Source organism: Pavona decussata, unplaced genomic scaffold, assembly GCF_977016875.1.
Source record: "Pavona decussata unplaced genomic scaffold, jaPavDecu1.1 SCAFFOLD_313, whole genome shotgun sequence".
NCBI lineage: Eukaryota > Metazoa > Cnidaria > Anthozoa > Scleractinia > Agariciidae > Pavona > Pavona decussata.
Window position 1 is genome coordinate 277,590 of NW_028145705.1, and position 17,375 is coordinate 294,964.

The 17,375-nt window shown below is 37.9% G+C and overlaps 2 protein-coding genes across 2 annotated transcripts; one reads left to right on the top strand and one right to left on the bottom strand.

The window, feature by feature from the left end:
* The first annotated feature begins 5,447 nt into the window (after positions 1-5,447).
* LOC146454142 (uncharacterized) lies at positions 5,448-6,716 on the top strand. The gene has a single exon (XM_085095810.1). It carries the CDS (start codon positions 5,448-5,450, stop codon positions 6,714-6,716), a length of 1,269 nt encoding a protein of 422 aa, XP_084951936.1.
* Positions 6,717-9,934: 3,218 nt separating this feature from the next.
* On the bottom strand, positions 9,935-10,524 carry LOC146454143 (uncharacterized). The gene has a single exon (XM_085095786.1). It carries the CDS (start codon positions 10,511-10,513, stop codon positions 9,935-9,937), a length of 579 nt encoding a protein of 192 aa, XP_084951912.1. The 5' UTR covers positions 10,514-10,524.
* Between the last annotated feature and the right edge of the window lie 6,851 nt (positions 10,525-17,375).

The window sequence follows — 17,375 nt, forward strand, 5'->3', positions numbered from 1 at the left end:
ATAAAGATTTTAATAAGAGTAAAAGGTGATTTTCCATTTAACTACGCCCCTGTTTTAAGAACGCAGGCCCATATTCTGTTCAGCAAGCCGGCCGGCAGAATGGTATTGTCCTCATTTCCCTTTGTAGTGTGGGACGAGCTTTCGACCATCAGATAGTGAGAAGTCTTAAGTGTTTGATCACCCTATAATTACCGATATCAGCCGTAATAAACAGATAAACTTTAGCTTAAAGAGATAAGTGATGTCTCAATATTACACACAATGGAATGATAGTAAGTGGCCACCACACTAAGACCGACGAGTTGTATTGTCTCCTTTCTGAGACAGCTTTAGAGAAAGCTGCTTTTATTATCACACAATATAATCGGGAGATGTCTGACCCGAGTCGGATTATGGGCCGATACTCGCGAGTGTGAACATCACACTGATCACAAGAAAATCGACTAATTGACTTAAAAAATATTCGTTCAATGTGAATTCGAAATAAATATTTTGGAAAATCTTTTGAGGCAAAAGCCAGTACCGGTTTTCTTATGAAAATAATGATTTGTTTAGGCTGCCTATGGTTTAGAATTTGGCGTGTAAATAAAGATTGACAAGCCTACGCCACTTTCTGGCGCGTGTTTTAGCCTTTTTAAATCTAGCTTATACAAGTATGTTTTTTTTTTCAGAGGTAAATTGGTTTTAAAAGCCTGCGCTGTTCGCAATTATTTGTAGCGGGTTTGGATTTAACCATGATATGTTCATCATCTGACAGGTCATTTGCGCCTAATGATTTTTGAGTTTCCTGTTTTGAATTCTCTTCGCTTTGAATATGACCTCTTATTCCGTGTGTTCAACGACGGTGTTTTTGATGCCACATAGGGCATTTCAGCAGGGTTTGGCTTGGCTCTTTTAAGTGCTTGATAGCCTTATATGCCTTTCTTGTTGAGATTTGTGTAATGTTAGGACAGAAATTAATCATTACTTGTATCATACAATGAGCTTCATTCTGTAATTGTTGCAATGCCGGGCCCGGCTATTAGACAGTGTTTGTCACAAGGAGTTGTACATGTGTTTCTTGGCACGGCTATTTGGTTTTTTGGTTCTCTAGCAATCGTTGTAGCGTGTTATAGAGCTATGCAACGTGTCACAGTAATACTGAAAAGGCTTGAATTGCAGTTAAATAATGACTGTGTTTTTGCAAATGCTTCGCTCCACTGATATAGTGCGTTTGAATTGTGGACGCTAAGTGATTTTCTCGCTTTGTTTACAGCAGTGCATCGACTGTGTTTTAAAATGAGTGATAATATTTGCTTAAAGCTAAACAAGACATTAACTCCATAAAAAGTGACATGACAATTTAAAACAAAAAGCATCGGTGTAATTTTTTTTCTCTAAACGTCGTGGAGGCAACTTTCTATGTAGGAGTGAAAACAAAATAAGTGTCCAACTAGAAACCCTGTCTGTATACGGTAGACCCCTGTGAGGGATGTGCGGAGTTTGCCCCCACAGACAAAAAATCCTAGCCGGGTACGGCCCTGATATGCCTCACCAATGAAATTTAAAACTTGTTATTTAGACCAAGGAATTAATTTGGAATAGCTTTAGTGATGTTCAAGTCAAGCTGGACAAAACAATGGGTCAAGAAGAGTCAAGTCAGAGATGGTCAAGCCACCAGCCCAAATCCGTTCCCTCCACATTTTAAGCTACACATTGATAACAATTGTTTTGTTTCGGCTGTATTCTTTATCTGATCTTATCTGATTTACTCAGTGGCAGTTCGAAGTGGTGAGCCCTGAGAGCCATGTCTTCCCCTCAACCTGCAAAAAAAATATTTGCTTTGTAGGGAAGAAACCCTTGAAACTTTACAAAATCCTAAATTTTTGAATTTTGGTCAAAAATCCAATTTGCCCCCTCCCCTTTGCCAATGTCTAATGGTTAATGTATAAATCAAAATGGGATCAAATGCATAAATCAAAACAGTCTGATTACAGACTGTGAGAGTCATCCGCATTTTTCTGCAATCAATTTTCTTCTTCACATAATATGCAGGTTCGGGACCTTGGGACCAATAACGTTATGAGCTTGATTTCGACCTGAATGGCTTGAAAACTTTGTTGCCTGGTTTAGCTTTACCCGGCTTGATATTTTTTTCAGGAAGCAATGCATCACCTTCTCGCCTAATACATGCACATTCTGCATTGCATAAGTAAAAAACTTATTGCAGTACTTTCAGACCAGGGAGTTTTGATGGTCCAAATAATTGACAATATTAGGAGACACACTGCTTATCCATATTCTGTTGTAACCAGATTCATGAGATCGCAACAATGAATGTTCAATGGTTCAGCATGGCCTTAACTTTTTCATTGAGATCTGCATGTTTGACTATACATGCAGATCATACACAAGACAGCAATATATTTGAACAAGCTTGTTCCATCCGGGCCTTATGCAACATAAGTTGAGTCCGGGTACTGAGGTATCAGCCAGGGGCTCTGGCTGACGCCTCAGTACTCGGACGACTCAACCCATGTTGCATAAGGCCCAGAGGGAACAAGCGTGTTCTCTGCGCCTACTATGCGGCTAATGGGGTTGAAATCATCCTCCTGATATCATACACTCTGTGTTGCCGGTAAGTCTTAAATACAAAAGAGTTTTGACCATCTTTATTTGACAATGCATAATGTAAGAGCGCATAACTCCAATATATTTGTTTACAAGTATTTTATTTAGTAGTTTGGACTTGGGCCTCCAAACGAACCATCCCGACAGGCGTGAAGCGCCTGTAGGGTGTGGCTTGGAAAATACACGGATAAGTAGCCTATTTTTATCCCATCTTTATTTATATTTGTGCAGATATTACATAAGAGAAATTATCGATCAATATAGGTCTATCTGACTTCCCAACAAGCACTGTTGCGCATGCTACACAATACTGCTTCCTCCAACACCTTTCTAAGAGTAAGTACATGAGTTCATCGTGTTCCTTCTGGCTGGCACTCCGATTCGCCGAATTGATAGACTTTCTATTGTGTTGTTTTGCCATATGCCTACTGGAAACACTGCTGGAATGATGATGATGCTGCAGGCTGCAGGCACCAGTGCTCACGGGCGTATTAAATAGTAGAGAAGAAGAGAATGTTCTCTAGTGGACCTCTGCTACTAGAAAATGTTCTTCATCAAAATTTAGTAGAAAGCAGACTAGAGAACAAGTAGAGAACTGCACTTTACTGGAACACTCTATTTTCTTCTACTAGAGAGCAATTACCTATTTACTAGAAATAGCAAATATCAATTTCTTCCCACGCCTGGCACAGAATAGTTTTGCACTCTGTGCCCACTGTGGGTTCTATACGCCCCTGTCAGTCTGTGATATATGGTCAAAGGCCATTGTGTTGATCCATGAAGAGTCTGAATAGATGACCTTGATAACCAAGAAGTAACCCCGAAGTAAAACCCTGAGCATACAGTCGCATCAGGCTTTGGATTGGATAAACGTCGCATAACTGTTTCGATAAACTGTGTAATTTGTGAAAGCAATTCACACTGCTTAGTTGCAAGCTGCAGACATTGCTGGAGGCTTTGAGGAATGAGCGCACAAACGCTGAGAGAGGTGATTGCAAGCTCTGAAATCATTGTTTTAATACAATATTGATGTCATTGCCCGCTATTGAATTATCGATTCAGCCCTAATCAACCATTATGTTCGTTGTGTAATTCAACAGTCACAGCAGTATCAAGTGTTATACAATAAAAATAGACTCTTTTCAAAGTAAAAGTTTCAAAGTTGTTTTTATTAAATTTGGTCCTTATTCGGATACTTTAATCATTAAACGGTATTTCATTGCTTATAATTACTCTCAAATATTGCGGTTCGAATAACAATAATTTTAGTGTGTAGTTATTCCATTTACTTGTGTTTAATTAAGAGAATTAAGGTGAACCGTGTAATGAGAGTCACCAAAAAGCGACACTTTGCCTTCTTAGCTGGACTTCTTGGAACTGTTCAGACTATCCTTAAAAATGCTTATAAGTGACACAGTTGAAACCGTGTTAGTCATATCTTTCAACGTAATAGTTTGTTGTACACATAATTTTAGTTATGCTGATCAAAAGTTGTTTTCCCCTGGTACCAATTCAATGTGAAGCAAAAGTTTGTTTTGAAGTCTTGTTTTGAAGTGTTTCCTCGGAGACCGTACCAATGAATAGTTACGCCCAAATTGGTTTTTAAAAAGTAACAATAGGTTGTTTACATACATTTTCTAAGTCTTTACCTTTCGTTATCTTGCTGCCAGAACATGACTGGAAATAACTTGCTTATTCGTGTTTGATAGTTTTTTGGCGTGATTCCGCCGTGTTTCGGGTTGAATTTGTACCAGTTAACTTTTACCCTTAATGACTTTTAATTAATCCTTAAGTAATTACTACGGAAATACCTATTGCACAAGATCTGTTGTACCAACACCTACTGTACTTTTAATTAAAGCTATACGAGGGGCAAGTTAATTTATGGAAAAAGGCGGAACCAGGATTCGGACAAGAAGGTTGTGTTCTATTTTAAGTTCCCGTTGTAAAGTGTTGTTATGTGATTTCATTTAATGTTTGATTTCTCTTGTATTTAGCCAAGAATGTCCATTTGTAAAAAGATGATAATGTTCCTTGCAATTTTTATATTGATCTCTCCGCTTTGTTTTGTCCAGTTCGTTTGGCGAATTAAATTGTGGTAATAAACCTTTACAATTCACCGAGGCCTTTATATTGTGTTTGCAAACAAAGAACACAAAAAATAATTATTATTCACCTTAGTGCTGCATTGCCAACGGTGGCTATGCCAAACTCATCCAATGCAAATACTTTAATTTTATTCATAATGCTGCGTACATTATCGGGATGTAGTATTGCGGAGTTGCTTGGGCTTTGGTTTTTGGTCGCATCTCTGTCTGATTTTACTTCAGGTAAGATAATGATAATTTGTATAACAATCACTCATTTGGGAGATCCAGGCCGATTAATAAATAATTAATAATTGTCCCAAATGCTGGCCAGTGGCCATTTGAAGCAGAAGCGTGTATTACAACTATCGAGTACCGGTACCTAGAAATGCATGTAGGTGCATGTAGTTGAGATGGGTTGATATGACTCCAAAAATGACTTGATGTTATCGCGGGGTTATCGCTTTTCAAAAAAGTGAAACTAATATTCTGATCTGATCTGAAGCCCAAATCTGATTGATATTGGTTTGAATAATTAAGTGCAAGCAATAGGAAATTTGATGAAGAGTGACCTTTTTTGTTTGTGCAATCATAAGTAGTCGGGGATCATAATAGCGTTGTACATTGCGACTTTGCTTATAGTTGCAGATGTACCTGCCGTGTGAGCAGATTGGTGGGGGTGCTGGAACTGTGGGTCAAAAGGCCTGCTACTGTCTGTAAGGCTGAGCTTCAAGCATCACAACCACAGTTATGGATAAGAACTCATGCTACTCCTGTAATGGGCTTGTGGACCAACATTGTGCGGACAGGGAAGAGGCTAAGAAAAAGAGTTGGATAGGGATTGATGGGAAATGGTATGACGTCGAAAAGTTCATCCCCCACCACCCAGGTGGCGACATAATCAGAGAGTTTGTAGGCAGAGATGCAACTGCAGTCTTCCATGCATTCCATGAACACTCAGTATTAAAACACCGTCGACCTTGTGCAGAAATGGAGACCAAGCGGAACACTAAAGAGCTAGCTTTCTCAGAACTCAGGGAATACTTCGATCGCGAAGGCTACTTTAAAACAGATTACTACTGGTACGCAAAGAAGTTTCTGGTGCTGATAGCCATCCTAATCCTCTGTATAACCTTAGTAACGCAGTTCGAATTTATGCCTTTTAGATATCTGGGCGCTGTAGCATTAGCTGCCTTTTGGCAACAGAGCGGATTTTTTATGCACGACTTTGAGCACAATCAATTCACTCGCAATAGACACTGGGACAGGAATCTCGGCACAATTTTTGCCACTCTGTGTTTTGGTATTAGCGGAGATTGGTGGCGGTCCGATCACTTTGTACATCATTCCATGACCAACTACGTCAGCCCGGAGAGAAACTTCTATGACCCTCAACAACGAGAACTCATTTGGGCTCAGAACGAAAAACTCTGGCCATTCTTCACATCAAAACTCGAACAATTATGTATAAAAGTGCAGCATATCTCATTCCTTCCGGTCTGTATAATACTTGGCCGATTTGGGATCATCATTCGCTCCATGAAAGACGAGAGAAGTCCATCTCAACTCATCGCGTTCGTGCTGCACATGACTTGGGTGGGTTACCTTCTCTCTTATTTACCTTCGACTAGAGAAATGCTGATCTTTTATCTGATCGCCTCATTTCTACAAGGAATCCTTCATATACAGCTACTGATCAGCCATTACTCAAAAGAATTCCATTACCAACGAGACGTAACTGTCACTCAGAACTGGTACCAATCTCAGATCGCCAGTAATATTGACATTACCTGTCCATGGTGGTTCGACTGGTTCCACGGTGGACTCAACTTTCACCTAGTTCATCATTTGTATCCCAGAATGCCAAGAAACAACTTTAGGCGAGCCACAGAGCATGTAAAACGGGTGTGTGAGGAGCAGAATTTGCATTATGACCACTGCGGCTGGTTTGAAGCAGTTTCTCGAACTGTCAAACATCTGAAGGTCATGGCCACTCTCTTTAAGCTAGATCCTAGGTAAACTAATTTACATTTTCTAATTGAAACTGATTTTAATTTTCATTTTCATTCTTGATTTAACTATAAAAGTTAACGTTAAAAGAGAACGACGTTTCGACCGTCCGCTGTCGGACTGCAACTTTTCTTTGATAATCTCTAAACTTTTAAAGTTTATTTTATGCTTATGATCAAGCACGCGCTTATCGGAACGATCTTGAATATCAAACGTAAACACGGCTGTTAATATTAAGAGCTCAGGATGCTCAGCGTTTGCAGTAATATAAAAATCCAGGCTTCATTTAATTTCTTTAAAGAAGAAAGTGAAATTCATCAAAATACTTTTTTACTCTGTAGGGAATAACTTCAATAATTTAGAATCTAAACGAGAAGGAGCAGTCGGCTGTGGAACTGTCAGACGGCGCGTCATTGAGAAATCTCGACCACAGAAACTCATTCAGACCACATTTTACAGCAGTCAAATCGACCTTCTCGTTAAAAAAATACAAATAAAAAAGCAACGTTTTCGGGATGAACTTAAATTTCATTCAGGACTCTCTGCAATGATACCTTCGGGAATTCACAAACGCGTCGGAAGAAGACGGCTTTGCATAAATTAACTTTGCAGTTCGAACTCCCGATCAACAAACAAACATCGCACTTCGGCCTACATTGACCAAAAAGCCTCGTTCAAGATCTCTTTTTGAAGCTCTCAAAATGCTCTATTTTCATAAATACATATCGAACTTGGAAAAGTTTTGCGAAAAAAACTAAATGCATGTAAAGTCCCCAGTCATTCCATCAGAGTTTATTCACACATCAAGAACAAAAGGATACGATAATAAACTCTGCCGCTCGTGGTCGCATAATTGCGCTATTGTTCCATTCCTTTGAAGTTGCTTGAGGTCCTCATCCAAAAGGTCTCACCTTTTTCCAAACGAATGAAACCGAACTTATTCAACACGTTTCCGGTGGCTCCCGAAGTGAATGCCCAAAGGACTAAAACTAGCCCTCAAGCTACAAAATCCAGCAGTTTTTCCCATTTCTGAATGACACACTTGTAATGCCAATTCGAAGAGAGTTTAAACGCCCGGTTTAACATTGTTTATTATTTCAAATGTGGTCTGTGCGATGCAGACTATGTTGGCTTCACGAGTCGACACTTACATCAACGTGTGGAGGGACACAAACGATCAGCAACTGGCAATCATGTAAAGGACGAGCATGGACAGGATCCAGAAACCATTAACAGCAACTTCAGAATCCTGAGAAAGTGTCAGAGCAAACTCGACTGCTTGATCTTCGAGATGTTGTTTATTTGCGACCTAAAGCCGAAACTGAACAAACAATGCGACTCGATCCGCGCGAAATTATTTGTTTAATTATTTCACTTTTAAATACCTTTTATCGTTTTTAGCGTTCCTTTGTATTTATCATTCACGCGATTATTTTTTATATTGTTTAGATGTGAATATCTTAGAGCTTTTTAAGTCAGTATCTCATTAGTTTTTTCACAATTGTATATAAGCACATATTTTACTTCTCATTTTGAACTTTTTTTTTTTTTTTTTTTTTTTAATGAAGAAGAACTTTATTTTACTACATAAATACTTATTACACTTTTCAAATAGTTAAAGAAAAGAAAAAAAATAATAATAATACAACAACTACAATGCTACTATTATTACAAAGTTGTGATAATATATTACCGTATTACAATTCTTAGCCTGCCAGCAAGCTCTCTAGCTTGGGGGTGGGGGGCTTGCTCGCAGGCTATACTATTCTATATGACAAAAGTTTATTTTAAACGCAGATACTAAACACACTTACACACAAAATCAAACTACATAAGCCGTTGCATTAGCGCGGCAGCTATTACTTAAGAAATAAGCTGAAGCTAATGTAGGTAAAAGAAGGAGCATATTGTTTTTCGACAGCTAAAATTAACTTTGAAATTTTTCAATGCGGTATTTAAATTTAATTTTTTTTATAAAGTCGGAGAGAAGCAATGCTTCTTCGTTAAGTTTCCTGGAGTATATATGTCGCTTGATGAATAAGAGTGTGTAATTAAATTTCTTTAATAATGGCATGGAGTTATTAAAGATTCCAAATAAGAGTTCTTCTTTGTTTGGAGTAAAGTTTGTGTTATTGTTATCATTAAACGAAGACAAACAAGTTCTAGTGAAGCGCTGGGTGAAGTGGCATTCAAGGAAAGTATGGTCAATAGAGTCTTGATCCCCGCAGTAAATACATTCATTATCTGTTTTAATTCCGAATTTGTGAAGTTCTTTCTTCGTAACGATAGTTCTGTGTATAAACTTGAAGTGAAATTCTTTCATTTTATTTTCCTTGCTGATATCCCGAACGGAATTGAAAATGTCACTCCATTTTTCTTCATCTAAATTGAGAGTAGTGTCCCAACGTTGGGGACCAGAATGCTTGTCGTTATACATTCAAAGCTTTTGATGTATAAGAAAATTTTTTTGTGTTGGGATATCGTTCCCTTTGAATATCAATGAGATCAAACATATCCATTGTTATTAAAATTGCATTTCTTAAGTTCGTAGCTTTCCATGCCAATCCACCTTTTTTGTCTTTTTTTGTCAAGGTACAGTTCCAGTCTCCCCCTATAATTAGCGTTGTAAGTTCTGATTTGTCGATCAAACAATTATTAAGCTCTTGTATAAATTGCAATTGCTCGTTTGGATTGTTTGGGGCATAAATGTTACACAATGACAGCCTAAAACATGTGAAGCTCACTGTAATTAAGGCTATTCTACCATGGGTGTCAGAAAAAGAAAACTCTATTTTTGTATTCACTGATGGGTTAATCAAAATGCACACTCCTTTGCTATGACGGCTCCCATGAGAAAAAACAATTTGCCCTCCCCATTCATTTTTCCAAACAGATTCATCGTTAACCTCTGAATAGGTTTCTTGTAAAAAATTTGAAAGAGGCTCCCTGATCCTTTAAATAAGAGAATATGCTCCTTCTCTTTGTTGGGTCCCTAAGACCACCAACATTGAGCGACAAACATTTGCATTTTTTCATGCTCAATCGGATTCATAAATACCAAAGCTGCAGCAATGAATAAAAAAAATAAATAAATAAAATTTCGATTTACGACCGACCTTACGACTGACCTTAGGAAAACAAACAAATAGAAAAAAAAAAAAAGATACTCAATTCTAATTAGGAGTGTCCCTCTGCGTCCTTATAGCAAGATCTTCCCTCCATAAAACTTAAAGATTATCCAAGTCCTCTACACAGTAAATTCTTACCGGTGCTCCTGAGGGTGACGTTTTTACAAATACCTTTCCGTCCATAGTCCACACATTAAGTAATAGTCCCTCCTTTCTCATGTCATTAGCTCTCTTCACGATACTTCGACGATATGCTGTAAGATTTTCATTTAGAAAAAGACGATTCTCTCCGCCTATTGAGGAGGCGTAACTCGTTGTTGGAAAGAGATCAGATACTTTCAGATTCTTTAACTTCACACGCTCTTTGTATAAATTAGATTTCACCTTGTGGCTGACGAATTTAGCGATTATTGGAGAGTTACGAGCCTTTAGCTTGTGCGAAATCTCGATGTCCTCCGCTTTAATCGGCACATGTAAGGCTTCACCTAGCTTTAAAAATACCTCTTCGGTGCTGCTATAAGCGTTCGCAGGAACTCCATGAATTTCAAGCGAGTTTTTTCTTGTATATTGTTCTAGGTCATCCAGTTCTTCGCTTAATCGTTTCGACTCTTCGATTTCATCTTTCAGCTTTTTCTTCGTGGCATCAAGTTCTTTTTTAAGCGCTAGATTTGCATTCATGGAAGCTTCAAGGGTAGATTTCATCTTCTCCAGATCCCGTTTCTGCGATCATTTTGAACTTGAAAATGACCGTTAGACGGTCGAAACGTCGTTCTCTTTTAACGTTAACTTTTATAGTTAAATCAATTTCGAAAAACTTGTTGATTCGAATTTTCACTCTTTGTACTAAAATCAATGCAAAAAAACAATACAATCCCCATATTACAACTTGCCTGTAAGTGTTGTAGTGATTTGAATGCCTTGTACAATCGTTATTTTTACTTAGTTTTGCTACCGGTATGTTTCAATTACTCAAACTCTTTAGTTCTATTCATTTTCTGATGAAAATTTTATTGATTGACAAAAATAAATAAATAGGTCTTTAAAAACCTTTGGTCTTGTCATGTTTTACAACTCTGGCTTGTCAGCTAAACACCTAAATTATTTTGTTGTACTAAACCCCACTCAGTTGTTCTATATGCAAACCAAAAGCTGCTATGGTCTGCCATCTATTGCTCAACTTCGGCACCTCATTTTTGCTGCAAATATAATATACAATTGCAGCCTTTTTACTTATTTTTGGTGATGGGTTGGTTGTTGCTCGTTTTTAAGTTGACCTACACCTTTGGTGCCGGTTGGCATTACTTGTAGTTCTGATCTCTCTGTTCATGTATCTTACTGAATTATGACAAAATAAAGATTTGTTTTGATGTTGCTAAAATCAAACGTTGTGCAAGTAAAGAGCCAATTCACACTTTCGTCCCATTGTGTTGTGTGTATATTCAACTTCGTTCAACTTACCACAATAGTATAGTCATCAGGTACGCAACGCATAGTGTAGCACTACACGAAAAAACGGAAAAATTTAAGTTTAAATCTAAGTACTGTACTAACAAACAATAATAAGGTGCAGTGGAGCCTTTGCCGGCCTTGCTGATTAAGCGGCCAAGACTGGTCAGGCTTTCTTACTCGATACGAGTTCCACTCTCAAGGGCAGCACTCGGGATATTTTTCCTTGTTGCCCTCTTAAATTCAAATTTAAATTTTGTTTCCTTGTGCAATTCTTTACGTATGTACTTGGTTCTGTTTGCGTTTTTTTCTCTTGTTTTCGCTGATGGCTATTTGGACGCGTCAAAATCTGATTTACATCCTCAATTCTTAGTTGTCATTGTTACTTCATTAGTATTTTTTAAACAAAACTGTATTTTTTTGTTCAACTTTTTCCATTGTACTATTGTCTTTTTCTCCCAGTCACATCGGGCCTAGCAATTTGAATTTTAAATTATTGTCCTTAAATTTTCGATTCGTACCTTTGAAAAGCGGAAAGCCATATTCAATTGGCTCAGTAAATCTGGCGCGGATATTTGTTTCTTGCAGGAAACTTATAGTACTCGTGACGTGGAAAATATTTGGAAGAAACAGTGGAGGGGGGATTTGTTTTTTTCCCATGGAACATGCCATAGCAAAGGAGTTTTGGTGCTTATAAAGAACAATTTGGATTTTAATTTGCAAACAATTAAGACAGACCCTGAAGGCCGTTTCATTATGTTGGACGCAATTATACAGGATTCGCGTTATTGTCTTCTGAATATTTACGCTCCAAATAAGTGCAACGAGCAAATTCAATATTTTCAAAATATTTCAGAAGAAATTAAGTCTTTGACAGCAGAGTGTGATTCATCTCTCATTGTTGGAGGCGATTAAACGTAATTCTTGACGAGGTTTTAGACGGGCGGGGAGGGAACAAGAAGAGGAAAGAGTCTGCTAAATTTGTCGAAGAAATGTATGTAGAACACGACTTAATAGATATTTGGCGCATTCACAATCCTACAGATACAAGGTTTACATGGCGCCAAAAAACACCAATTATCCAAAGACGTCTAGATTACTGGCTGGTCAGCGATTGTCTGCAAGTGGACATTGATACCGTCGATATTATAACGGCAATAAAATCAGATCATTCCGCAATAACACTTGGTATGAATAGTTTGGATGAAAGTCTGCGAGGACCTTCTTTCTGGAAATTTAACTCCAATTTAGTGAATGATTCAGATTACTGTCAACTAATAAGCAAAATTCAAATTATAATGTTTGGTTAGAGGAATTTAAGGAGATTTTGGATAAACGAGTTCTGTGGGATTTAGTTAAATATAGAATACGTCAGTGCACTATTGAGTATAGTAAAAGTAAGGCTCGTGAAAGAAAAGCAAAATTGCAAGAGGTTGAGGAATGTATAAAAGAATGCTCTCATAAATGTGACAAGGTCCCCTCCTCACAAAATTTGGAGGAACTGGAATCTCTAGAAGCAGAATATGAGAACTTGTACGACTTTATTACACAGGGAGCTATCATACGCTCTCGTGCGACTTGGTACGAAATGGGTGAGCGGAACAATAAATACTTTCTCAATCTTGAAAATTCTAATAAAAAGAAAACCAGCGTAGGAAAAGTTTTTACAAGTGAGGGATTATTGACACGCGACCCCAAAAAAATTATGAATGAATTAGAGTCTTATTACTCAAGTCTTTATGATCGAAATAGTTGTGCAAACTCGGATACCATATCTACATTTATTAGCAAATCAAATCAAATTCCAAAATTACCTGAAAATCTGAGAAATATTTGCGAAGGAAAACTAGGATATGGAGAGTGCTATAATGTGTTAAAGTCTTTCCAAAAGAATAAACCTCCAGGAAATGACGGTTTAACAGCAGAGTTCTGTATTGCATTTTGGCCTCTTATTGGGGCATTGCTAGTCGATAGTTTAAATTATGCATTTGAGTATGGAGAACTTTCCTATTCACAGAAACAGGCTATTATAACCTTAATTGAAAAGAAAGGGAAGGATAAAAGATTGATAAAGAACTGGCGTCCAATATCTCTTATAAAATGTGGATGCGAAAATAGCGTCAAAAGCTCTAGCAAAACGTTTGGAAAAGACTCTTCCTGAAATTATTCACTACAATCAGAATGCGTTTGTCAAAAGAAGAACGATTTTTGATGCGATCAGAACAATAGAAGATGTAATAGAGCATACTTAACAGAAAGGCTTGTCTGGAATTTTAGTAGCCATTGACTTTGAGAAAGCTTTCGACACTCTTAATTTCAATTATTTAATAAGAATATTACACGAATTCAATTTCGGACCTAGTTTTATCCAGTGGATACGCGTGCTGCCGGTATAAAAATGCCTCAAGTTGTGTGATGAACAATGGTTTTTCAACAGGGCCTTTCTCATTAGGAAGAGGGGTAAGACAAGGTGACCCTCTCTCTCCTTATCTTTTTATAATCGCATTAGAGGGCTTGGCGATTAGGATAAGAAACGACGATTCCATTCAAGGCTTTAAAATTGGTGAAGTTAATGTAAAGCTCAACTTATTCGCTGACGATATGACATGTTTTCTGAAAAACAAAGGGTCTTATACCAGCCTATTTCGCCTCCTCGACGACTTTGGAGAGTGCTCGGGGTTAAAAGTCAATCATGAGAAGACAGAAGCCTTAGCCTTTGGTGACAGTTCTATATGGGAAGATTTATCTAACATGCACAACCTTCGCAATGTTATAAAAATTCTAGGAATCTATTTCGGTGGTAACGATAAAGAAAGGGACGACTTAAATTTTAGGGAAACTTTAAAGTCGATAAAGAAATCTTTAAATCTATGGAAATGGAGAGGTTTGTCACTTTTAGGGAGGATACAGATAGTTAAAACCTTCGCTATTCCCAAATTTATGTTCAGGGCATCAGCCATACCTATTTCTAAAGAACTTATAAAGAATGCGGATTCCATTTTCTTCAATTTCATCTGGAATGGCAAAGATAAAGTTAAAAGAAATGTTCTCACTTCCACCATTGAGAGTGGTGGCTTAAACATGCTCGATATTGACTCAATGATTCGCACAAAACGTGTCTCCTGTTTAAAGAAATATTTGGAAGACTATCCTAATCCTTGGAAGTTCTTCCTCGATGAACGTCTGTTATATGTGGGTGGTAAATTTGTACTTCATTGCAATTTCGATACTACCAAGTTAAGAGTAACATTGCCGCCCTTCTATGAAAAGTGTTTCGATTCCTGCTCTGATATGAACAACAGTACACCACTTTCGTTTCAAGAGGTTGCGAATCGTTCGATTTTTAGAAGGGATCTTTTTACCATTGGCCTCTTAAAATTAGGGGATTTAATCTCGGGTAACGGTACAGCATTTAGCTTTACGAATCCACTGCTCAATCCTGAGCAACGTTTTTTTGTGATGAGTATCATTGACTCCATCCCAGCTCATTGGCGCACGATAATAAAAGAAGCTTCATTTCTACCAATAATTTTTCCAGTTCCAGATGTTCCCACCATCACTGTTGATGGAAGTTCTTTAAAAATTTTTGATGTCTCTTCTAAACAAATTTACCTTCAGTTCCAGGCGAAGAAGCAGGAAGTGCCTACTGCTCAAAAGAAATTGTCTGATAAATACCCACACTCTGCTGTCGATTGGGAGAAGGTCTATTCTTTATCCTTCTGCTCGTCCATGGACTCTAAATTAAGAGAATTTCAGTACAAAGTTCTAAATCGAATTGTTTTTACAAATGAAAAGCTCTTTCGGTTTGGCATTACGCAATCACCACTATGTACTTTCTGCCAAAAAGAGGACGAATCCATCGAGCACCTACTCTTTTTCTGTAAGGAGTCCTGTGAGTTTTGGAAACATGTCTTGTCCTGGCTCCGAGATAAGGATATCTACGTTGGCGAATTAAAGGAAGTTGATCTAATTTTTGGGAAATTCGACATTCAGGACGATTTTACTTAAACAATCATATTCTCTTGTTGGGTAAATACTATATTTATTCTCGGAAATGCCAAAACGCCAAGCCTTCCTTAAAAGGGTTCATTGCCAAAACGAAGAGAGTTTATTCTATTGAGCTCCATATTGCCAGGAAAAGAGATAAATTAACTTATCATTTAAAAAAATGGAAAAAGTTAATCAGTGTTATAGGTAGTTGATCAATGCTCTCATTGAAGTACAAGTAATTGTAATTGTATCTTTTAGGTTTTTGCCTCTAAGTAGCCATCCGTAGATGTGTGAGAGAGAGAGAGAAGAAGAGAGAGAGAGAGTGTGTGTGTGTTTTGACAGTGCATGTAAATTGTAATCTTTTATTTTCCTTGGTTGTACATATAATACTGTTTGTATGTTTGTTTTACTTTGCATATATACATATGTGTTATCACTCATCAAATATAAATGTAAAAAAAGTGTTAAAGGAAGTTAAGATAGATATATTAAATGAAAGGGATGTTAATTTGACTTAGTGTGAGTGTTAAATGCAAAAAAAAAAAAAAAAAAAAAAAACTAACAAACAATTCAATCTTTGGCTATCTTATCTGGCAATGTCGGCAACGCCCGCTGGGCCCTTCGGGCCCCGCGGGCTGGTTCGTTTGCAGATGCAAACTACTGGCAATGGGATGGGAAGAAACCCTACAGGCTGAAAATATATGCGGAATTAATGCTTCCTCGCTCAGAATCAGGGGCAGATTTAAGAGGTCTCTCCCCTGTACAGTACAGAGTAGGGGAGTACAGAGTCAAATTAGAGTACAGAGCAAAAAAATTGAGTTTTGGGGCAGAAAAACAGGTTTTAGCATACTAACACTTGAGTTAGAACACATTTCTGAGTTTACTCTTCGGCTTAATCCACTCCTTCATTGACTTTCAGGCCTGGTTCAGTCAAAAAATGTCAAAAATTTGACGCAAAACAAAGTAATGCAACGGGATTTCCAACCGGTTTGCAACGGAATGCAACGGGTTTGGTAAAACTATCTATATTTTTGCTGTACTCCTACTTAATTCAGTACTTTTGCCTGACTCTGGCATTTGGTGATTTTTGCTCTCTAGTCCAATTTGGTAGGGTTGTGTCGAGACACGGATCCCGCCTCGATCCCGTCCCGTTTGCCTGTCTCGTTCGTCACTTCCCATCCAGGGAACGAGCTAAAAGAGAATGGAAGGGACAGAATACCCCCAATCATGGGCTCTTTCCCAAAACGTTCCAAGCTTTGTCCAGTATTTTGAGCTGTGAACTGGGTTTGCATTGTCTCGAATCTCGTCCCAACCCTAGAATTTGGCGTCTAAATAAAGATTGACAAGCCTACGCCACTTTCTGGCGCGTGTTTTAGTCTTTTTAAATCTAGCTTATACAAGTATGTTTTTTTCTTCAGAGGTCAATTGGTTTTAAAAGCCTGCGCTGTTCGCAAGTATTTGTAGTGGGTTTGGATTTAACCATCATATGTTCATCATCCGACAGGTCATTTGCGCCTAATGATTTTTGAGTTTCCTGTTTTGAATTCTCTTCGCTTTGAATATGACCTCTTATTCTGTGTGTTCAACGACGGTGTTTTTGATGCCACATAGGGCATTTCAGCAAGGTTTGGCTTGGCTCTTTTAAGTGCTTGATAGCCTTATCTGCCTTTCTTGTTGAGATTTGTGTAATGTTAGGACAGAAATTAATCATTGCTTGTATCATGCAAGGAGCTTCATTCTGTAATTGTTGCAATGCCGGGCCCGGCTATTAGACAGTGCTTGTCACAAGGAGTTGTGTTTCTTGGCACGGCTATTTGGTTTTTTGGTTCTCTAGCAATCGTTGTAGCGTGTTATAGAGCTATGCAACGTGTCACAGTAATACTGAAAAGGCTTGAATTGCAGTTAAATAACGACTGTGTTTTTGCAAATGCTTCGCTCCACTGATATAGTGCGTTTGAATTGTGGAAGCTTAGTGATTTTCTCGCTTTGTTTACAGCAGTGCATCGACTGTGTTTTAAAATGAGTTATAATATTTGCTTAAAGCTAAACAAGACATTAACTCCATAAAAAGTGACATGACAATTTAAAACAAAAAGCATCGGTG

Coding starts and splice junctions, on each gene's coding strand:
- LOC146454143 (XM_085095786.1), bottom strand. CDS start 10,513: ATGAATGCAAATCTAGCGCTTAAAAAAGAACTTGATGCCACGAAGAAA.
- LOC146454142 (XM_085095810.1), top strand. CDS start 5,448: ATGGATAAGAACTCATGCTACTCCTGTAATGGGCTTGTGGACCAACAT.